Consider the following 23,593-nt stretch of genomic DNA (forward strand, 5'->3'; position numbering starts at 1 on the left):
CTTGCAGTAGGGGGGTTACAAGCGTCCACGCGGGTGAGGGAAGCGAGCGGCCCCAAGAGAGCGCCTGTCCCGTCCTCGGTCCCGCGCGGCCAACCTTCTCTGAGAAGGCCCTGGTCCTTCCTTTTATAGTCGTAAGGAGAGGATCCATGTGTACAATGGGGGGTGTAGCAGAGTGCTACGTGTCTAGCGGAGGGAGAGCTAGCGCCCTAGGTACATGCCAATGTGGCAGCCGGAGAGATCTGGGCATCCTGCTGGCGTGATGTCGTGGCTGTCGGAGGTGCGGCGGAGCCTGATGGAGGGACAGCTGTTGGAGCGGTCGAGTCCCTGCTGACGTTGTCCTGCTTCCGTAAGAGAGCCGGGGGCCGCCGTCGTCATAGAGCTTGTGGAGCGCCATCATTGCCCCTCTGACGGTGCTGGCCGGATGAGACGCCGGTCTTGTTCTCCGTGACCCGAGTCGATTCGGGGTAGGATGATGATGGCGCCTCCTGTTGACGTGGCGGTCTGTGCCCTAGGCAGGGCGACGTGGGGGTTCCTCCGAAGCCGAGGTTGAGTCTGCCTTTTGTCGTCGTGGCCGAGCCCGAGCCAAGGGGTCGGGCGAGGCGGAAGTCGTTCGGCCGAGGCCAGGGCGGAGTCCGAGCCCTGGGGTCGGGCGAGGCGGAGTTTCGTCGTCTTCCGGGTCTTAGCCCGAGTCCGAGCCCTGGGGTCGGGCGGAGCAGAGTTCGCCGTCTTCCGGGTCTTAGCCCGAGTCCGAGCCCTGGGGTCGGGCGGAGCGGAGTTCGCCGTCTTCCGGGTCTTAGCCCGAGTCCGAGCCCTGGGGTCGGGCGGAGCGGAGTTCGCAGTGGCAAGGCCTGACTGCCTGTCAGCCTCACTCTGTCGAGTGGCACTGCAGTCGGAGTGGCGCAGGCGGCGCTGTCCTTCTGTCAGACTGGCCAGTGGAGCGGTGGAGTGACGGCGGTCACTTCGGCCCTGCCGGGGGCGCGTGTCAGGATAGAGGTGTCAGGCCACCTTTGCGTTTAATGCCCCTGCAACTTGGTCAGTCGGTGTGACAATTTAGTCAAGGTTGCTTCTGAACGAAGCCAAGGCCTCGGGCGAGCCGGTGATGTGTCCGCCATAAAAAGGGGGCCTCGGGCGAGACAGAAGTCTCTCGAGGTCGGCTGCCTTTGGCCGAGGCTAGGCTCGGGCGAAGCGTGATCGAGTCACTCGTGTGGACTGATCCCTGACTTAATCGTGCCCATCAGGCCTTTGCAGCTTTATGCTGATAGGGGTTACCAGCTGAGAATTAGGCGTCTTGAGGGTACCCCTAATTATGGTCCCCGACAGTAGTCTATACGGATGTCCCGGTTGTGACATGTGATTCTGGTGATTGATGTTGTTGGACTGTTGGCGCTCATTCTGTTGTTTCGCGTGATCACCTTCTCTGGACTTTGGTTGTGGGGCTGTGGAAGAGGCAAGTCAAATGGTCGGCGACAATCGATAGCTGCCCAGCCAGATGATAAGATGGATCATAAAGGGGTGAGGTTTAGATATCAACGTCTGCAAGCGAATTAGCTTTGACGTCTCATACTCTCATATCATCGATTGGTTATTTAACGAGTATTTTATTGTATATTATGTTTCTTTTAAACTTTGGTTGACATACTACAATAGAGTTATGGATCATATATTAGCAACCACTATATTATGTCTTTGATTAATTATGCTGCACAAAATCTAAATTATATATATTTAGACTACACAAAATTTAGAGTAACTGTGTGTCCGTAGCCTTGGGCGGGGCCAAGGCCCCTGCTGGCCCCCCTTGGCTCCGCCCCTGGCCACAGTCATGAAGAAAAGAACGCCTCTGGAATGGTTGTTAGCCGGATTACTTCTCTAATTTATATAAATTTTGATGAGCCGGAATGAATTCCGATTCAATCCTGGAGAAACGAACGGGCCCTAAATATGCATGCATTTTGGGCGTATTGCATTAGCATAAATGTAAGGGAAACAAATTAATCATGTAATCTACATAAAAGAAAGTTCAGGTGGTGAAAAATCATTATTATTATTGATGTCAGTGTTCATTCTCCACCATGCCGTTCCTGATTTTTTTGAGGCCTGAGACGAAATACAATATGGAAGGCCCATTAACCTGTATATTTATATGTATATATATATATATTATATACGGCCATGTTCTCCACATTTTGATACGGGTAAAACAATCAATGCTGAACAAGTAGCTAAAAACCATTTTGCTCACAAACAAAGTTTTGAGCGTGAGGATGAGGTGTTGCTGTATATCTGTTTGACGCATGCATGCAAATAATACAACTAGTGGACCAAATCCGTCGTAGATGGGCTGGGGCGAAGGTAAGTTCGTAGTTACAGACTTACAGTTTAGGAGGCACACACGTAAAATAGAAAAAACTAGACCTGGTTTCACAATAAATATAGAGTGTGCTTAGAATTGCTGCATTTTCGAGCTCCGGTGTGGAACTATAAATAATTTTAAATTTTTTAATCTAACTAATAAACAAACTACTTATCTAAATATTTTTAAAGGCCTATATTTTCAACTCGTTTTCTAAAGCACTTAATGACCTGACAAGCTCTACTAAATTTTTTAAAGCTGGAGTTATCCCAAACAAGGTCATATCTACATAGACCCGTTTGAATACTTTAGTCACATGACTAAACTTTGGTCATTAAAATATATTGTTTGGTTCCGGTGACTAAAAATGACTAAATAACATTAATTATTGTACATACATTCTCAGCATTTCATTTTGCTCAACGAGGCCTAAGTTACGTACCTTGTCATCATTTCATTTTGCTCTAGGGTCCTCGCTATCGCTAGTCATGCATAGGTAACGGCGTAACGCATGCATTACATTTTCAGAGATACTTCTCCCGTGTTATGCACATATGTTGTCGTGCCAAATCACAGTGCTAAAAATTTCCATGTGAGGCCTTTATCGGTTATTCCTATATCGTATAGATTGGATGTGATTGAAAAAAATTAGTAGAGATTTTGACTTGCTATGGATTAAAACCCATCCAATCCTTTCCAATCCACATGGATTGGAGAGAAAACGAACAAGCCCTGAGTAATTTTTTTCCTTTACAAACGACGGTGGTATTCAGTAGGGGTGTGATAGATGAGCGCACGTCATTATTAGCTTAGCTAGGCGAGATAGACGATCGACGACGAAGTGGCGGCGACGTAAGCGGTGATGCATGCATGGCGTATGAGACACAGTAGCGAGGTTGAGAGGAAGGGCAGATGGACATGTGGATCCCCCGATCTCTACTACTACCGCTGCTAGCTCTCTACTACTCGTGGATGGATCGACATGAACGAACCAAACGAACGAACTAAACAATGGTCCCATCCCATCCCAAGGATTCGGTCGCTTCAGATCATATCGCTCCTGATCGCATGGGATCCTCGGATTAGCTAGAATGCCCGCGAGGCCGCGCGCCACCACAGATGCACAGACGTGCTCAGCTCCTCTCGATCGTCCCTCTCCGACCCGATCGATGTGACGTGACCGGTGACCGCCGCCGCCGCCGGCGCACCACGTACACATATACTCCGATCTCAATCTTCCCTTAATTTCCCGTTTAATTTCCCGGTGACGTGACCGGTGGTCGTTCTCCAATCGGATCCTCCCCGATCGCTGCAACTTTTCGCCATTATTACGTAACTGCTCTCGGCACCACGTTCGGTCCAGTTCTAAAAACAAGGCAAAAAAGAGGCGACGATCGATGATGTGGACTGGGCTCCTTCAACAACCTGTTTGAGCTGTTCAATGAAGTGGACTGTGGACCTCTCTCGCGCGCTATACCCAAACGTATCATTGCCCGGAGCTGATATACATCCCAACCACCACACGTACGCTTCCTTCGCCACAAAAAACAAAAACTTTCTTCTTCTTCTTTCTTTCTTTCTTTCTTTCTTTCTTTCCTTTTCATTCGAGGACTAAAGAATAAACAATGGAATGCAATGGCGGTTACCATGCATAATAGTCGGTTGGTAGGGGAAAGACTATCCAATGGTATTATATCAAGAAAAAGCTCAATCGACTTCGACCGACAAAAGTCACGAAAATTACCCCCGTGCAGCATAAGGATCGGCTAAATCCTTATTCGTGCTTTGACCCTGCCAGCCTTACACAATGAATTGCCCTCTATAGGCCAGTCCATCTCATGTGCACACGACCAAGGGAACCAGCAAGAGACTACCCATATAGGTCAAATTTTTACTCGTGTTTTGATTCATCTTATCCTTACATGAGCATCTGTCTTCCATAGGCCAGTCCATCTCGTGTGCACACGACCAGAGGATCTAACAAGAGACCACCCTCTATAGACCATTACTCGCTCTTTGAGCCCTCCCAGCCTTACATGAGGATCCGCTAGACCCATCTCATGTGCGCACAATCAGAAGAACTAGCGAGAGACCTTTTGTAACCTAGTTCAACATAAAATTTGCTTCCACTCGGATTCAAACTCAGCACATGAAAAGTGTTACTCATACTCCCTTTATAGTTTCCTATTAGTTGCCGTTTAGAACAGCGACACGGTTCTTAAAAAAATAATTTTAACCAATATTTTTTTCGTTAAAATACAAATAAACTCTTAATACATTTATACTTTTATAAAAAAAATTAAGACAAATCAATACATATAAACATTAGGTTTTAAAACTAAATAATAAAACCGTTATTTGTAGTCAAAATTTTATAAGTTTAACTTAAATCTTTTCCAAGTACCAACTAACCAACTCAGTTAGAGTACCTTTTGCTTACCATACATAACAATAAAATACTTTCTTCATTCTTTTTTAGTTGTCAATTTTAGTTAAAAATGAACTTACGGGGCGACACAAATATTCGAGAACGGAGGTAGTACTGTATACCACTGTACATGTACATATGCGTGCGCTATACTATATACGAATAGCATAGAGCCAGTCAATAACACACGCAACTCACAAGAAGATTCTCAGGGAGGGATTTCTCAACTGTATTCTACTCGCAAACAGTTTAAATATACATACTCATGTGCTGCTGCCGCTGCTACCGACTAGTCGGTTCATCCACTATAGGAGTAATAGGACCTGTATATATATCCACAGACTCTAGCGAACGTTCTTCACTCCCATCCCATATTCCCATCCGGAAAACAAAGCAGCACCAGCACAACAGATCGATAGCAAGAGCTGCCGCTGCAACTCCTACTGTTTCTTCCGGCCGGGCACTACCGGTCAGAACAATGGATAACAAATCAGCCTCCTCCTCGTGCGTCATCACCCCGGCGGCCACGTCCACCATGTCATCAGCCGGCGGCGAGAGCAGCTGGGCCGTGCACATCGCGAACTTCCTGGCCTCCATGCCGCAAGACGACATCGCAACGACGGATGATCCGCAAGCGGCGGTCTCTGGCGGCGGCGGCAGCTTCTCTTCTTCCTTCGATTCCTTTGGCGACGCCGACGCCTCCTCCTTTATCACGTCTCAGCTCATGTGCGGCGGCGACGACGACGAGTCCCTACAGGACACCGCCTGCTCTTCTGCAGCTGGCCAAAAGGTTAGCAAGAGATCATCCTCTTATTTTATTTCAAACAGCACAGCAGACAGCACGGTATGTATATAGCTTGTCTTGTAAGTTGTAACGTGGTTGTAATGGACTCTCCTTGTGCAGATGGCTACCATGGAGAGTTTCGGCTTGAAGCAAATGGCAGCCATGGATGGCGCGAAAGAGTCCAACATGCCCCACCACCTGCAGCTCATGGTATAGTACGCTTGCTCGACCTAGCTACACAGCCCTTTATTATTGCATCTAACTTTTTGGAAAATGGTGGTTATTTCCTCCCTTGCTGTACTCTTACACCTGTTCTACCTTTTTGAAACATTGCAGGCCAAGTACGTGGAAGCTGTGGGTTCAAAACAGCAGGTGACTGGCGTGGGGGATCAACAAGCCATCAACAGTTCAAGTAATAGCGAGAAGGCGCTGCTGTGTGAGAGCAATGAGCTGAGGAAGAGAGGGCTTTGCTTGGTCCCTATCTCTATGTTGATAGACTATCTCGGATGATTCTTTCTCATGTATAGTATACCACCAGCAGTATATTCAATACAGCGCGCTGTTATGGTTCATACATCACGCCCTTCTGTCAGCTGACAGGGACCTACTCCAATATAGCTAGCTGTTGAGCTGTCTGGTCATATATATACCTTTCAAATAAAAGGACAAATTAAAACATATATCCAACTACTATTGGGAAACAACAACAAAAAAGCAAAGCAGGTATTAAAGTTGACGCACTGAGGAAAAACTTCGTATAGCGGACCATACTAAGGGTTGATTTGGTGATCAGGGAATTGGAGGAGATCCATGGGGAGGAATCTCCTTGTTATTCAATTTTAAATAGCAAGGGGATTTCTTCCCATGAATCCCCTCCAATTCACTGGTCACCAAACCAGCCCTAATGTTTCGGTAAACCCTCCAGTGCAATTATTTGTCAGCTTCCATTCCATGCAAGTAACTGATGAAAACATATGTACCTCGTCTCAGCGATTAGTAGATCAACATAACAGCTTAATTAGCGCTAGGGTGTGAACTAACAAAACGAGCAGTTTAAGAAAGTAATTAGCTGCAAGGCTCAGTCGACCAGTCTGCAGTCCACATGGATAGAGGGATGATTCCCTTACGTTACGTCTGTCCACACTCAGTAGTTGTATGTATGGTGACCAACGAACTAGACGCGAGCTGTAATAATACTGACCTCATGTCACGAGGAAGCTAGCAGTTCTTTAATGAGTGGCTGATGCCAAAAAACCCGCTCAATCAGTCAGAATAAGCACAAGGGGCATCGCTGACCTTCCAGAAATACTAAGTCCTGACTAAACCAAAACAAGCAATTAATAATAAGTGCTCATCGAATTAGTTCAGTTCAATAATTTTACATACCTTCTGCAGAGGTTGCAACTAGCCAACGTACGTACTTCTGTAGCAGAATAAGATATTTGCATGTGCTATCACAGGGAGACAGTTAGCATCCACCGAGTGGACCTGGAATTCTGGACAGTGCAAGAATATTCTGCTCAGTGCTCCTGAACCGTATGGTGCATTTCTCATTTTATAGGACGTGAGTGCAGTAGAGACACGCTTCACATTAACCTTAATTATTTGAGAATTTACAATATTTCCGAATCTCTGATGGCTCAGAATGAGGGTGGGCAACTGGCCATCTGCACCTATGCTCACGATGTATTTTCCGTTTTTTGAGGTCTTTGAAAAAACATTGAGCTTTTTTTTCCTGAAAGGAATGTGTGTGTACAGTATACTAACTACTGAAAATTAGCTCAAAATATAGCAAACAAGTGCATCTCTTTAACATTTTAGTGCGGCATGGATTGTGAAGACAAATACATGGCACATTTCTGTGCATTTGTGATCTGTCAATGCACAAGATGCTTATAATACTGACTGTAGCTGGCTGGAAAAGGCACGGTTATTTTATTTGTCAAGTCGTGACTATTTTTCTATTTCATTATATAGCCCTACTCCCTAGTGTTTCCAAATAGTCACTCTCCATAGAGGAACTCATTGGATAATAAGTCTTTATTAATAAAAGGCCACTTGGCATGTCTGACCCTTATCCTCAGTATTCCATCTATTCGATGGAACTTTTCAGTGACAACCAAGCATAAGTTTAAACACCACAGCCGTTGGGCACTCTATCCTAAATGTATCTAGACATAGTGTAAATATAAGTGCATAGCAAAAAAATGCTTTGTATATATAAAATCCAGAGTGTAAATATAAGTGCATAGCAAAAAAATGCTTTGTATATATAAAATCCAGAGTGTCTTATAACTTTGAATAGATGGAGTATATATGTATCAAGAAAAGCTAAAACGACCTACAATTTTGGAGAGAGTAATACATAACCACCTCCAAAATGTACATGGTAATAACCGGCTTAGAACTGAACTTAAAGTTCCAAATATACGAATATTGTGAAGTTTAGGAGATATTTAATAAAGTGGAAATGTATCGTTCAAAAATGAGGAAAATGATAAATGGGCAAGGAAAAGAAGGTAACTATGTTTCCTTTAACTGAAAAATTATTCAGGGCACATGCCAAGTTAGACTCGAACTATTGGCTAGTTCCAAGTTGTAGAACATCATGCATATGATTCTTCTCCATCTCAATAGAATTCATGGTTCATTGCCACATTACTACTGGTTGGGTAATGGAATAGTATTACTACTAGGTGACCTTGATGAACATGCAAGTGAGAATCTAATTAATAATTACAGTACAGGGCAGTGACAGCTGACGATGTCGAACAGCCGTTGCAAAATTTCCTCGCATAATCGATCAAATAGGAAAAAGGTTTACCTACTTCCTTCTTCTAGTTAACCTGGCGACAGACCACCATAATATTCCAGACAACAGTAGTATGATATACGGAGGAGGGCAGGTTCACAGAATGCGGCAGTTCCGGGCCAACCAGAAGCATTTGGAGTGGGCAACGGCTATACGGATCAGCAGCTCCGAAACAGACAAGGACCTATCACCTATATGTGTTGGAACTGCTGCAAAATCATGCGCATAAAACAAAGGAAGAAAGCCTTGCAGTAGTTAGAACTTCGTAACCTTGTGCTTGTGCATCGTTTGAACGAATCTCGATCCCCTCGCAAGTTGCTCCAGGCTTTGTACTTTTCTGGGGGCGCCGCGCACCGCTGGAGCCTGCCGCCGACGCGCGACCATACGCGCTGGCACATGAGTATATATCCCACTGCCGCAACGCCAACGCCGCCCGTCGAGCGGCGGAGCGGTTATCCAATTGCAACATGTAATTGTCTTTCCAAATGTCTTGGCTCTCCACGCAAAATTTTAGTCCCTCCACGTCCCCACTCGTCGAAACCCTAGTTTTTAGCAAGTTGCTCGCCAATCTGCAAGTTTGGTGGCGGGAACAAGTGGCAGCAACTAATCGAGGTCGTCTCATGGCGATACCACGCGAAAAAAAGAAGAAGAGGACATGGGGGAAGAAAATAGGATTTACTGCTAGGAGCGTTAGTGTGGAACTCACTTACGCGCGCCCAGAGATTTCCAGAAGCAGTGGGTGGAGTACCACGCGACGGAGGGAACGCCGGCGGCTTGGCGCGCTCTGGTTCTCCGCAAGACCGCAAGTCCGCAAGATTCCGGCGAGAGAGAAGCAAAGGGAGGGGATTTGGGCCGGCCGGGCCACACGAGCCTGGCCCATCAAAACAAGTCGACATGGGCGGGCGCTAGCAGCTCCAAAAGGTCACTAAGGTCTAAGGGCGAGGCTCCAAAATGCTCGGGCTCCGATTTTCTTCCAATTGCATTGGCTCTGGCAACGGAGCCACTTTCTTGCTGCTCTTGGGAGATAGTCATTTACTGTGAGAGCATATTTCACGGAATTAACGGAGCCGAAGCCGCTGCATTGTTTCTCGCTTGCGCATATAGGCTGTCGGATGTTGATTGGCCGGGAGCTGGAGCTCCCCGGAGCCATCCCAAGAGGCATTAAAACATACCCTAAAACCCATTTTGGACTTGAAAGAAAAAAAAACATCCAACAGCTCTCCTCATTCCCCCAAATCTTTTAGCATTATGCATCCAAGACTTCTCATCCCACAAATTTCCGTGACGTGATTCTTCCTCAATCCTTCGACGCGCGCTGTCATGGTTTCGGAAACCAGAAGACAATGAGACTTGTATCGGGCAGGGAATGCTATCGCGGACTCACTCGACGATAGATCTGAGACAAAAGGTTAATGCATCTGCAACATCTCTTAAGATGTTCCCTAACTTAAAATTAAAGGAAAAAAGAAAAATCAGACCTCCAATAGGTCTCATAAACCTTTCCAATTTTTTCATGGCCCTAAAACTTCACAATATGGAGCTACAAATAGAGGTGGGCATTTTAAAACCGAAAACCGAACCTGAATAGATCGAATTGTTGGTTTATTCGGGTTTTCGGGTTCGGATTCGGTTCCTATATGTGCTATATATCGGGGTATGGGTTCGAGTTCGGTTCATAACCTTTAAAACCCGAATAGACCTAATAACCCGAAATATAAAAAAACTCTTAATATGTGATGGTATTATTATATGATTTATGAACTTATTAGCTAGAAATAATGATATCATTTTAACGATAGTATATATATCGTTGTATGCTAATTTTTATAGTCAGTTGATGTAGTGATAGTACTTTCAATTAATTATCAATTGTATATATTTTAACAAAATATACTAGTCTCTCTACAATTCAGGTCTATTCGGTGGACCGAAGAGACCGAACCAAAATTGTGAGTCTATTCGGGTTCGGTTTCTAAAATATTTTTGAAAATTTCAATTCTCATTTTTGAGAACCCGAAATTTCACAAATCCGAATATACCGAACCAAATTATCCTAATAGACCGAATGCCCCGCCCTAACTACAAACATAGGCTTTTTTGGTTCCCCAAACATTCCCGTCGGCCCATCACGCTTATCCCGCCGGCCCATTCGCCCAGCAGCACGTGCTTCCACTCTGCCGTCTCCATCCCTATCTCCAAAATTTCTCCGCCCCTGGCCGACGGTGCGCCACCACGTCGACGTGAGCAGATCCGAGGAAGAACTCCACGGTGGAGTTCGTAACGAGCGATCAACAGAAAAAGATAAGTGGAATCTATTTGGGATTGTGTTTTCTTCTCATTTCATGCCCCAATCGAAACAGTGCTTACAGTATTTACTAGGTCAGTGCCCGTGCGTTGCAACGGGAACATATAATATCATTATAATTTATATATAAATGTGTTATATTGTTATGAGAAAAGATTTTGTAATCCATTGGTGATCCTGGCTATACATATAAATTTTGTTATTTTAATTTACCTGTTTCACCACTACATTGCAACCATCAATATCATGCAGACATATATATATATGATAGTTAGGTGTCTGTGCGTTGCGACGACTCACAAATTATTAATAAAACGCGAGTGCAATTACATGAAAACAAACAATATATCCACAATCGTACACTAAACTATTCCAACTTATGAAACATGAGTGCTCGTGGCGTTGCAACGGGAACATATAATATCACGATAACGTATATACAAAATGTGTATTATACTGTTATGAGAAAATGTTTCATAATCCATTTGTGATCCTAGCATACATAAATTTAGTTATTATAATCTAGCTATTTCACAACTACATTGCAACCATCAGTATCGTGCAGACTTCGATATATGCCACGATTTGCATGGTCTCATCATTGGAGAGCACGTCCCACACCTATTGGAAGAAGTTATCTCGTACATCGTCAGTCATCAGGCACACACCACCATACGCGCTTGCTTAAAAAAGGCAAGTGTGTGTTTGCGAAGAATATTAAAGGCAAGCGGCACAAAAGTTACCCCGACGGTGGCGAGGATGACAAACTGGTCATTGTTGTCGGTCCTCCTCTGCGTCTCCTCCGGCGCCGAGATGATGCCACGGTCCTTGATATATTAGTCGTCGAACGCGCTCGACATGGCGAGTACATATGACTCTTGGTTGGACTTCCAGACGAAGTGCACCCCGGGCTCATCAGCGAGTTAGTACATCTGGCCGTTGCACCACCGGATGCACTACTCCTCTACATACAACATATTCGAGGAAATTCACACAACGTCAACAACGACCGTCGTCCCATCGCACAAGAATTCATGGTCGGTCAGTAGCGACTTATGTGGCAGGTTGGGCTTCAGGTGGACGATGAGCTGGACGGTGTGATGGCGGTGATGCTGCCCAACTTTACCGGTGGCGGCGCTTCTTCTCGATTTCCTGCGTGCTTGGTGGCTCATGTTGCGTGGCTCACGGAATTGGGTGAGCAGAAGGGCAATGGGCTCGGTCCTTTATATACCCGACACTGCAGGTCGAAGGTCGACAGATGCTCCTCGATTTCCCCGGCGAAGTCAGCATTGATTGTTGGGCAGCGGCGGTGTCTGCATGGAGTAAGGGGGAGGGGTAGAGCGCCGACACTCCAGGCCCACAGCCAGCGAGGCGCGCACGCAGCAGGGCCAATGGCCGAGTCGCTGACCAAGCGGCCCCACCAGTCGGCGTAAAGGATCACACGACCCGGGAGTCTGGGCTGAGCGCGCGAAAGGGGGAAGTGGACCGATAGAGCGCATTGGGCCCAGGCGTAGGTTTGACCTTTCCTTTTCTTTTCTTTCTCATTTTCTTTTCTTTTTTTAAAAATTTCAATATACAAACCAAATTCTAACTTCTGTTTTGAATTTCAGATGCACAAAATAAAACTTTAGTCCGATGTGCAATTATTTGTTTATTTATTTATTACTGCTATTTTATTTAGGTAATGACACCACATTTTCATAAGTATGAGATGTCCACTCTTTTATGTGACTTTTTAATATCTTTAATAGGTGAGTGCCCGTGCATTGCAACGGAAACATATAATAATATAATATCGTATGTACAAATGTGTGTTATACTGTTAAGATGGAGGACGACGTCCGCGACACGTCTGAGATGATGTTGAAGTGAAAATCGGGTCACGGTCGAGCGCATCGGCGCCGCGACATGAGGCCGCCTGTCTGTGAGGAGCTCGGACTTTCATTTCTCATAATTTTAAGAAAAAAGTCATTTCATAAAGATTCGTAACCTATGCTTGTTTACAACAAGGCACTGCATGACAATAGCAGTAGCAGTGTGCTGTTACTGTACAACTACAATAAATCGAGCCATTTCTTTCTACGAAAGATTTTTTAGTACTCGAAAACGAAGAACCATTTTCAAGTTTTTGTTTCAACTATTCTTTACTCGAAATTATTTTTGTAAAAAAATATCACAAGCAAAACACAACTAAGTCCAAAAACAGATATATAAGATTTTTGGTGACACTTTTTTTGTGCTCTACACAGATATTAGAGATATTTCAACTATACTCTGTTCAACGATACAAGGCATGTTCCTGGAAACAAAAGGCGAACAGGCTAGAAAATTTCAGTCAATGCTAACTAATGATCAGTTCCAGTTTGCATTGCCAGCACGGGAAATGAGTGCTGAAATAGCAGCACATGGAACATGCTGAATGCCATTTGAACTTCGAAGCATTTCTGTAACTTTCAAGGAAGATGTCATTCGCACTGGTTCAATATGGATAAAATTTGAGGTACCCAGGACCTTCATATACATTATATTAAGCGAAACTTAGCATCTTTCATCAGCAAACCACTGGATAAATCATGTTCTGTAACCGATACAAAATATATAAAAAGGAAAAGGGGGGAGGAGAAGCAACAACAGGAACTGCAAGTTTGTTGGCTGAAACCACGGTTTCACCCCTCATCATGATCACACACGAAAACTTTTGAAAATGAACATGCGGTAGCCTAGTTATCACTTCACAACCAGAGCACACTCCTTGATTCAATCCTTTTGTGGCAGATGCCAACCACACAAAATTTCGCCTGCTTGTTCTGTTCAGTGGCCGATGCAGGCGTTCTCATCCACCTCCTCAAGAGGAAGCCTCTTCCCTTCGGTGACCTCCTCTTCCTTTACATAATGAATAAAGAGTAAAGAAAGATTCACTAACGACAATGCTGAATGAGTGCACACGAGATGAGTCAATTAATTTCATACCTTTGCAGTAATGATATATTTCTTGTGCGTGGCTTTAAGCTTCCTGAGGCTTATGCTATTATAATCCTGCGGTTGCTGCTTCTGCATCTCCTTTGATTCTACCTCTGGATCCAGGGACTTCACAACATTGTCAACCGCTTCCATTGCTTTTTCAGTAGCATCAGCCTCTTCAGGACCCTCCTCCTCCTGTCCTGTTTTTAAGGCAGACCCATCCAGGGACTTTGCAGTTTTTGTTGCAGATACAACATCATCCTTGTTTTCCTCGAGCACTGGAGGAGCAATGTCACTCTCGGTTTCAGCACCACTGAATATCATGATATTTTCAAACTCTGGTGGTAGGTCGCCACTGACATCATCATCATCATCTTAAGTAGAGGCATCTTCAGCTATCCCGGTTCCCTGCATCAGTTGGACTGCATCAGAGGTGTAACTATCCTCATTGGTCTCATCAGGATCAGATCTTCATCCGTCTCGTCAGTAGAGCCAATTTCCTCAGTGTTCTCATCATCATCTGAAGCCCATTCCTCATCTTCATCGAGATCGTCTTCTTCACTGGTCTCATCGTCTGTGACCCTACAGCATCTTAGCAGCAGTCCCTTCTTTCTCTTCACTTAGGGCATCTTCATCTTCTTCACCTGTTTCATTGTCTACCAGCTCAGAATATTAATACCTATGGTACAGAATTGTTGTATGATCCAATGCCATAACACTACATACCTAGCAACCATCAAAGTGTAAGAAAGCACAAGGTTTCATAAACAAGAAAAGTTCTAGAGATATACTCCATCTGATTGTACATATAGTCGTCTTAGGATTCTTGGCGGTCTAATTTTTTTCTAGTGTGATGCATAAAGAATTAGGTAGATTGAGAACATAAGGTCGATGTTTGTAGATTTAACATGAAGCTAGTTTCATAATATACAACCCTCTTATTTTAAATATATGACATTTTTATGAAAATTGCTAGTCAAAGCTCAACATAGTAGGTTGTATCAATGTACAAATGACATATATTCACAGTTGGAGGGAGTACTTATTAGTTATTACAAAAATGAACCAGAAACTATCTTGAGCAGTTATATCAATACTTGTCCAGGATCAGGATGAGACCATGGCAAAAAGGAGATAAAAAGGTTTTGTTCCAATGTGCGCACAAAATTATATAATGAAAAAGGAGCCCCGTGGGACACTCATCTTATAGAAATTCCAGCAATGCATAGACAAATTGAAGTACCTAGACCAGTTCAGTGTTAGTTCTGAGTAGTGATCGAAAATCCTTAGCAATAGAGGGGTTAAGAAAGAAAGACCTGATTTGCCTTCAATGTGTTCTCAATGAGTTGATGCAGATCATTAACATGCGCTGAAACTGTAAACATGTGATTTGCTTGTCTCTTGTTGTCAAATAGAATGGTCATGAGCCAAATAGCAACTGTCAATTAATATGAAGTAAGCAAAACTGAAATAGGTATTCATAGGCCATATATATCACACACACGTAGTTTAAAATGCCATTGTGTTACTTAATTTTCTGGACATTTCCTTAAAAGTATCACCCAACTAAATTGAAAAGAATGGCACAAAAATGAACTGTTGTAGGTATCACATACATGTAGTTTAAAATGAGCTGTCCCAGCCTCCGAGTGCTCGTGGGACCTTGACCACACGTGCGCCGCCGGGTTAGCAGGGAAGCAACACTGGGTTGTCACAAGCCACGCGACAAAAAAGACAATTTATTAGCTGTTCAAGTTCGGAAATTATGAAGAGAAGTACTCCTACTGGCAAAAGAATAGAACTGGAATGCAGGATTGGCAGGCAACCAGGTTGTCAGGTAGAGATGACCAAAATTGTGTAAAGCGGCTTGGCCTTAGTGGAAAATAATTAGCATTTAGGCATGGAAATATAATGGATGTTAAGATGACAGGGGTATGGAGTGCGTTGTCTTGTAAACACAGGGTTATAAGACCATACATGTGCAGAACTAATCAGCATTGTTTTGTGATTGTAGTTCTAAAGAACTAATCAAAGTTGTCCTGCATAAATGAAAATGGATGTCTTTTGTTTCTGTGTGACAGTGAATAAACCAAGCATATGACATATTGGCTTGCCTACCAACAAATGACTACTTGTAGTTTCCACTTTCCTGAGACAAGATGTGTACTGAACAGAATAACACAAATACAACATGTAATATTGAAATTCCATAGTGTGATTCCTCGGGGGAAAATCCATAGTTTGTTGTCTGTTTCTTTTTATTTAAACACAAAGTGAGAAGCTGAACCAAATCCTATTGTACCAAAGCTTATTAGAGGTACCAATCTATGAATTAGTATATGATTATACCAATTAAATCTAAAACAAAAGAAAAATATTATGTGATTGCTAATAATGACATAAGCGATTCAAAGTGCAGGGGTGATTCACAGATAGAAAATATCCACATAATATCCATAATCAGGATACATGAATTGCCCATATTAAGTATTCAGTTTTATGGTTACAGACCTAAGCTTTCGAGTCTTTGAGTAGAGATCACCAGCTACGCGTTCGTGATCTTTGCCACTACAACCATATCACTTATTTGTAAGAATAATTGTGAAGGAATCAATGAGGGTTAGCTGGAATACATTGCCATGGCGTTAGCACAATCATATACTTACTACCATTCTCATCTGATTTAGGCCACCGTTTGTATCAACGATCAGGTAACCAACAGCTGCACTATTTTCCCCTGGATTAAGCATGTCCTAGTTAAGAAAGTGTAGCTGAATCTGAATCTAAAAGGAAACAGAGCAAAAGATGAGTGGTAGGAAATTACTGTGGTGATTCTTCAGCCGTTCAATGCACTAATGCTTCTCTGTATAATTGACGATGTACTTCAACAACCGATATCCTATGACTAATGCTTCCATGTACAATTGTGCAGAAAAAATTGTAACATGCTAGGATGGATTATAAAACGTGGGAGATGATAAGTTGCTCTAATATTATACGACCGAAGCAAAGCATACATCAATTAAAGAGTATCCTAGGATCGAAATCTAGTGCATCAGTAAGGATGTCACCAGTTCATATCAACCATGGAAGTGAAAATGTTCAAGTGAAACCATACATGACCTGGCTAGCGAGCTCATCAAAACACATGCCACCAGGACAGAGGCAGAGACAATAAGTATTTCAAGTTCTCCAAGGGTATAAAATCTCATGCAGAGATCAACTGAACGTGACCTAGCCCAACAATTGTCAAAATAAATATAAAAAGACAGGACACCAGGAGTATGAATTTGGCAACAAAGATAGCAGAGACAATATGAATTTGGCAACAGAGATTACAAAATGACACCAGGACCAATCCCTTGCTTTATAGCTGTCATACAGATTAGAGGCTGATCAACAGTAATGGAGGAACCGAACAACGAACAGATAGAGACCAACCTTTTTTTACTTTGTGGCGTAATCGAGGAAAGAAATATAGGAAGAAAAAATAAATTGAAGGAAACTTACATAAAACCATGCAGAAATATCTATCGCCTCCACTGCGTTTACCAGCGCACAATCATCATGAGGGGAAGCTAACCTTCATGCGATGATGGCGCGTCAACCAGCAAGGGAAGCAAAGGCAGTGGAGGCTTTAGAGTTTCTTAGTTGTCACCATCTTCATTTTTCTTAGCCGCCACCTACCTGATCTAACACCAGCGATTAATAGATTAGAAAGTTAAAAATAGTTGAGAGGAAATTTAATAACCCTACATACTCTTTATCCAACGGAATGGTTGGGACTTCAGAGTCTGATATTGCTATGCTGCACTGTGCATTCTAGTTAGCTAAAGAACATTGACAATTCTAATGCGATGTTTTTCTGTTTTAGGTCCAGAAAAGATTGTTCCAACTAACAGTTGCTGGGAAAGTAATATCATAAATTGGTGTATCCTCTAAATTAGCGAGCTTCACTGGTTCTATGTCGGGGAAACAGGGGTTGCTGCAATGTTACTGGATTCTGTTATAGTTCTTGAAAATAAAAAAAGTCATTTTTCCAGTTAGTTATGTCTTCAGTTGTGCCGTGATTTTGGTTCACAAGTTCTTCATGTCACACAGCTGTAGGTTTAGGCATTAAAGGAGTAGAGATGGTCTCTATTCAAACAACAACAACACCTAGCTTATAGGTAGAAATGACTTCTTCCTCAACTTCTCAGCCGACCATATCAACTCCAAAGCACTGCAAAACAGGTAATAAAGAATCAACCACATGACCATAAGGACAATAAAAGGAAGAAAGAAAGGGATAAGAAAAAAGCAATCCTAATATGCGGTTCCTAGCCAAGAAGAGCAGCAGCAAGGGAAACAAAAAACAAAGAACAAGAGGGGAATCGACACTGCTTCATGCGTACTGTGTGTCGCCACTTCACCTCACCTGGATGGCTTGCATATATCGATGATGAGGACAGACCGACTCCTCCTGTGCTTCTCATCCCTCGTCTCGCTTTTGTGTCCCAATCCTAGCCAACAACGTTGGTTAGAGTGCCTGTCTGCGCTCTATACGACAGCTCAATGCAGAACTCCCTTCATAGCAAGTAGGTGAGCCATGAATTATCTGTTACTGTTTTCATCAGTTGAAAATTGGAGCGATAGAAGAATGGTCATACCTTGTACACTACTCCGTACTCACCCTGCCAAGTTCTCGTTCAGTTGAAAAATTGCATGTGATGGCTTTCAAAAATTCTATTGGCAAACATATTGGTTCTGCAGTTGGATCCTGCAGCTTCTTCTCCAATTTTTCACATTCAAGTAACTCCACTATCTGTTCCTGATTGCTCAAGCACTTTTATAGAAAAAACAAAGAACATACTTATTTCAGACATGGATGAAGTTCCATTATATTATTAATACGGGAGCTCCAACTACAATTTCTCATAAATGCATCTAGCAGAATACGGAGCGAGCTCTCTTGTGGGCTAGCAAATTGATATGAACTGTTTTGAATGAATCAATAGAAAATTATCAAAACAAATGAGGAATTTAAACAGAGAACTGTTGCACTACTTCACAGAATGTTATGAGTCATTCCCTGCTGCCAAGCTGCACTACCTGCAATTTTATTTTTCGAAGTTCACTTTATCTGTTTGCTGGCCTTAAAAAATTCAGCAGTTTTATCGCTAAGAAGTACAATATAAAATATTGTAAAGAGGGAGCAAGAAACAGGCCTTGAAACAGCGCATACATAACATGGTCATGTGTTGACCCAAATTCCACCCCAAGACCAGGTGCAGATAGATGAGCTGTATCTGCTTCGACGTAATCCACGATCTTGTAGGTTCGAGAGGAGACCAGCGACAATATCGTGGTCATCGACGGACTGACCGATGGACTTGAGTTTATCGGAGGCGGCAGACGCGCTGGACTCCAACGTGCCAGGTAGCAAACAACACTGATCTGTATCCCACACCAAGGCATGTTATTTTTGTTGCAAAGACCAAGGAAATGCAAAGTGAAGAATTTATTGACACTACATCAGTATGTGGTTTCAACAGGTCCAAAACAAAGACAAGAAAAATGTAGAACCGTAGGATAGACTCACCATCTAATCAGCAAGCATTAGTACTATTTTAAGTGAGAACTTTCTGCTACAGTAGTTAAATAAGCCCTTCAGACTTGGACCAAGCAGATCAATCACCATGACATTGTACTGCCCCTCCACCCCAAACCACTTAAGATGTGGAATCCCAGCTGCAAATCAGGGCATAAAAAGAAACAAATCAGTAAAATAACAGTGTAATTGGCTAACCAAATCCTACTGTGGTTGCACTTACTTCCACCCTACAATACTTAGTTTGTATAATAACACATTAATTGATATGTCAATTAATCATGCCACTAACTTAAATCATAAAATGCCATTAGTTTGGCATCACGCTGTAGAGCTAATTTAATGCTTATCTGTCTATGGATAGTGACATTCACGTACCAATGCCCAGTGTTGAAAATAAGAACATCATGGAAGCTACATGCCTCTACCCATGTTTGGTCAGGAATATCCACATCAACTCTGTAACCTTGCTTATATCCAAGAGATTCTAGAGGGACTCCATTTGGATTTCTTGACCACCTACAAAATGAGTGACATTGGGTTTGATAAAAAAATGACCAATAGAAGGCAACAATATCCTACCATGAAAGAAAATGTTCTGAATCAGCATTTAATTAACATAAAAAATCGAAGGAATCAAATAGGCAAAACCTAAGAAACTTTGTGACTGATAAGAGCACAGTTCTATTAACATTAATCCACTATTGCTTAAACCAGGTAGCGAGAATGGTCGACTAGGAGATAGTTCAATTTCAGTGCTTCCAAGTTACACCTAGAGTTCTAAACTGAAAGCAAGATATGCAGAGCTGAAATAAAGTTCTGGCATAAATAACAAAAGTTAAATATGCTTACTTATTCACAATTGCAGGCCATATGTCCGAGTAACCATTTTTTATGCTAGTATTAAATATGCTTACTTATTCACAATTGCACGACACAAATATCAGTAGAATGTATTCGCAGTTCACACTGGTAACCTACACAAAGCAAATGTCGACCAGTAAAAAAGTTAGGTATTAGTCTTCCAAAACTGGCAAAGTACCTCTTGCTGAATCTGAAGCACATAAGGAACAGCAAAAAGCTAAAATGATTTCCCTAGATAAGCTTCTTAGTTATGTTTAGGAAATGGAAACTAAAACATATAGATTCATCAATTATGTTCCCATAGTCACACTATTACATGCCAAAATGGAAAAATGGGATAAAATGGAAAGCAGATCACATACCACTTGTTATATCCTTTAGAGAAGTCCCCTGTCAGGGAGGTCAGGAACCGTGTTAGGGGTGGGCATCGACGGTTTGGGATGCGAGGATGGCAATTGTCATAGAGGCAAATTCGCAGTGGGGGCGCCACATGCTACAGAGGGTTGAGGGATGACCGCTGTCAAAGGTGAGCACCTCCTGATGCTTGGATTTGATGGGTGGGAGGCACTCGACCCTAGGCATACGGTGGAAGGAGATGGACAGGTTGGCCAAGGAGACGCCGGTGAGGAACGACCCCGCAGCGCCCGTGCTTTAGGGAGGCTCGAAGATGGCGGCGATGGCGAGCTGCACTCTTTCCATCATTGAAGCAACTTTTTTTAAGTACTAACCCCAAGAAAACAAGAATTGCGACCAAAAATGCATGAGAAGGAAGAACTCACCCCAACGCCCTCGAGCACGTTGACAATGTCGTAGATCCGGCGCCTCTCCACGCCGAGGCATTTGGCCGCTTCGTCCAGCCCGATGGACTCCACGTTGTCGCGGTTGTAGAGAACCATGAAGCTAAAAGCAGCACAGAGAATTGGGTCAGAACAGAACAGCAAAGAGAACTCAGTAGCTACAAATGTCCAGACGTGGCGAGGCATTAGACAGGAATAAGAACATGCAAATTACATCTGTTTAGATAGGTAGACCTGGTCAGTTCGGTCTTCAGCAATGACATGACTGAAACCATCATTCTTGAGCATCTAGATAATTTGGGAAACAGATGTTTAATTAGATCAAATCACTTGTATTAAACATTAACCACGGACACAAAATAAGATCAGGTAAAAGCTAAAAATCACCTGTCCACAGCCTCCACATCATGGAGATCATAACCCCTTCCCTCCCCTCCTCTATCTTCCTTCCCCTGCTGGATCTAACCTCGGGCTCCACCCACGAATCCAAACCCTAGCATGGACAAATTCGTCTCTTGGTGTGCGGGGAATGTGAGGAGGGAGCGTTGATGGGGGAGGAGGGAGCACGTGATTCAGTGAGGGGCAGGGCAGGGCTTCACCTCGAGCAAGTGGTCGATCTCCTGGTCGGGGCGCTCTCCATCTCCGCGAGGAAGGCCTGGACCTTGCTGTCGTCCTCCTCGGCGTTGGGTGCGTGGAAGGAGAAGGAGATGAGGAAGCTGTCGGCGCCAAGCTAACTACGGATGGGGACGAGGACGCCGTGGGGGTCTCGCTCCCGAACCCGCTGCCACCGCGCGCGTCGGAGTCGGAGTCGGACTCCGTCGCCATGCGTGAGTCCACGTCCATCGCCGCCAGCCAAACTTCACCTCCTGCTGCTCCTAGGGTTTCGCGAGCTAAGCATGGGGTCCTCCACGGCGGGGTAGGGGCACGGTGGAGGTGTGCGGCGGGGGCAGGCGGCGCAGTGATGGGGAGAGGAGGAGGTACGGTGGATCCGCGGCGCCTTCGGGCGAGATCCACGGCGGGGGAAGGGGCGCGGTGTAGGGGTGCGACGGGGGTAGGGGCGCGGTGTAGGGGAAAGGCAGAACCGCGCGCGTCGGAGGGGAGGCGGGGGAACGAACGCGGGCGTGAGCGGGCGAACGGTGTGGATTCACGCAAGCGAACGGACGGTGCAAATTCACCGAAGGCAGAACACAAAAAGGCAGACTACTATTGTTTACTTAATAAGTAGTAGAGATAGGCTCGCCATTAGGCCCGGCCATCACACTAATCTGGCTATTAAGCCCAACAAACTCCCACAAAGCCAAGATTACAGCCCAACAGTTAATCTCCTTTACATTTCACTATTAGTAACTATATCAGTACTTATTGCGCCACCGCCGCGTCATCGGTCTTCCCCCGCCACCCCTTCCACCTTTCGCTGCCGCGACTACTTCGCCTGACGCCGGTGCCTCCACGGCTATCGGCTACTCGGCTCCTCCCTGTTCTGTGTCGATTTTTTGCAAGGGTGTGATGTGTGAACCACATTATATGCAGCAACGATCGTGATTAATTTAGTTAGCCTGACCACGTCCCAGCTGCTCTGGCCATGGACCGTTTTGTTAGCAGGACTGCATTTAATGTCCAGTAAAACTAGATGAGATTCATATTGTTTGCTTCGTATTAAAGTCAGTTGTTGTACTGTTATATCTGTAATCTTTGGAGATAGAAAAATGTAAAAATAGTAGAAACCGGTACGGATCAAAGCCAAGCGAACAACTTGTAAAGAAAACGATCCTAGGAGGATAAGTACATTTCTTAAAAAAACAAACCTGAAATCTAATATTTCCTTTAACTACTGCCTGTTAGCTGAATTATCTTTGTCTGCTGCATTATCTTGCAGGATGAAACTCTGAATTGTTTATGCCTGGTGATAATAATTCAAACTTACCAATTGGTTCGCTATAGACTTGTCGAGCATATTATTTTAAATCAGTCATTTGTCATATTTTTCCTTGTTCTCTGAATGATTTCTGCATGCTAAGGGAAGAGACAATTTTTTGACAAATTTTGGTGAAGCGAGGTACCTGACGGCGCAGAAAAAAAAAATTGACGGCGCAGTAGCCAGCAAAGGCGGCGCAACAAAATAAATGAAGAAGCCTCCAATCTCGTTGGATAAGAGCATCTCTCTAAGAGACTAGCTAAATAGCTTGTCAAACTAAATTTTAGCTAATTAATAGTAAAATAGCTCTCCAATAGACTAGTCATTTAGCTTGCCAAGTTATCCGTCTCTCTAAATTGACTCCCTCACTAGCTAAATTTGGCTAGCAATTCTCTCTAACCAAACTAACTTGCATGTTCGAGATTATGTTGATTGAAATGTTATATATAGAGTTTAATCTTTATGGAGAGATAAATAAAGAGTTAAACAGAGAGTTAAAAATAAAGAGTTTTTTTTTATAGATGCTCTTAATCTGGTAGGTACTCCAACTGAGGAGCGACCAGGCCTTTCAACGTGTTCACATGCCGCTTCATTTTTTTTTTTTGCAAGATGGCCACAACTGGGCCTCCGCTCTTCACCGTCGGCCCAATCTGAAAATTTTCATGTGCTTTTAGGCTAGTTTGAGAGCTCCATTTTCTCAAGGATTACTATTTTTCTAAGAAAAAATAAAATATTTTTCCTTGGAATAATGAGATTCTCAAACTACCCTTACGTGGATTGTTGG

At 43.6% G+C, this 23,593-nt stretch overlaps 1 protein-coding gene, 1 long non-coding RNA gene and 1 other non-coding gene across 6 annotated transcripts; 1 reads left to right on the forward strand and 2 right to left on the reverse strand.

Annotated features, from left to right (window-relative positions):
• The first annotated feature begins 5,147 nt into the window (after window positions 1-5,147).
• LOC100275937 (uncharacterized) lies at window positions 5,148-6,139 on the forward strand. Its single transcript, NM_001149865.2, has 3 exons — window positions 5,148-5,571; window positions 5,686-5,775; window positions 5,902-6,139. The coding sequence occupies exons 1-3, from the start codon at window positions 5,260-5,262 to the stop codon at window positions 6,073-6,075; spliced, it is 576 nt and encodes a 191-aa protein (NP_001143337.2). The 5' UTR covers window positions 5,148-5,259; the 3' UTR covers window positions 6,076-6,139.
• An 80-nt stretch (window positions 6,140-6,219) lies between these two features.
• On the reverse strand, window positions 6,220-9,673 carry LOC109943081 (uncharacterized). 3 transcript variants are annotated; one of them, XR_004853427.1, is made up of 3 exons: window positions 8,390-9,673; window positions 6,952-7,061; window positions 6,220-6,884 (listed from the first exon to the last, which is right to left on the reverse strand). It is a non-coding gene; the product is annotated as an uncharacterized lncRNA (long non-coding RNA). The 3 variants fall into 3 exon arrangements; XR_002265701.3 differs by having other exon boundaries at window positions 6,220-6,880; window positions 8,390-9,670; XR_002265702.2 differs by having other exon boundaries at window positions 6,220-6,880; window positions 8,648-9,669.
• A 9,584-nt stretch (window positions 9,674-19,257) lies between these two features.
• Window positions 19,258-21,366, reverse strand: LOC103642083 (uncharacterized). 2 transcript variants are annotated; one of them, XR_002265680.3, is made up of 7 exons: window positions 21,282-21,366; window positions 21,129-21,182; window positions 20,877-20,997; window positions 20,460-20,781; window positions 20,086-20,210; window positions 19,612-19,752; window positions 19,258-19,373 (listed from the first exon to the last, which is right to left on the reverse strand). It is a non-coding gene; the product is annotated as an uncharacterized protein (transcript). The 2 variants fall into 2 exon arrangements; XR_002265679.3 differs by having other exon boundaries at window positions 21,109-21,182.
• Window positions 21,367-23,593: the final 2,227 nt, after the last annotated feature.

The sequence above is a fragment of the Zea mays genome, chromosome 10 (genome assembly GCF_902167145.1).
Source record: "Zea mays cultivar B73 chromosome 10, Zm-B73-REFERENCE-NAM-5.0, whole genome shotgun sequence".
Classification (NCBI taxonomy): domain Eukaryota; kingdom Viridiplantae; phylum Streptophyta; class Magnoliopsida; order Poales; family Poaceae; genus Zea; species Zea mays.

Coding starts and splice junctions, on each gene's coding strand:
- LOC100275937 (NM_001149865.2), top strand. CDS start 5,260: ATGGATAACAAATCAGCCTCCTCCTCGTGCGTCATCACCCCGGCGGCC. Junction 5,572..5,685: donor CTTCTGCAGCTGGCCAAAAG/GTTAGCAAGAGA, acceptor CTCCTTGTGCAG/ATGGCTACCATGGAGAGTTT. Junction 5,776..5,901: donor CCCACCACCTGCAGCTCATG/GTATAGTACGCT, acceptor GAAACATTGCAG/GCCAAGTACGTGGAAGCTGT.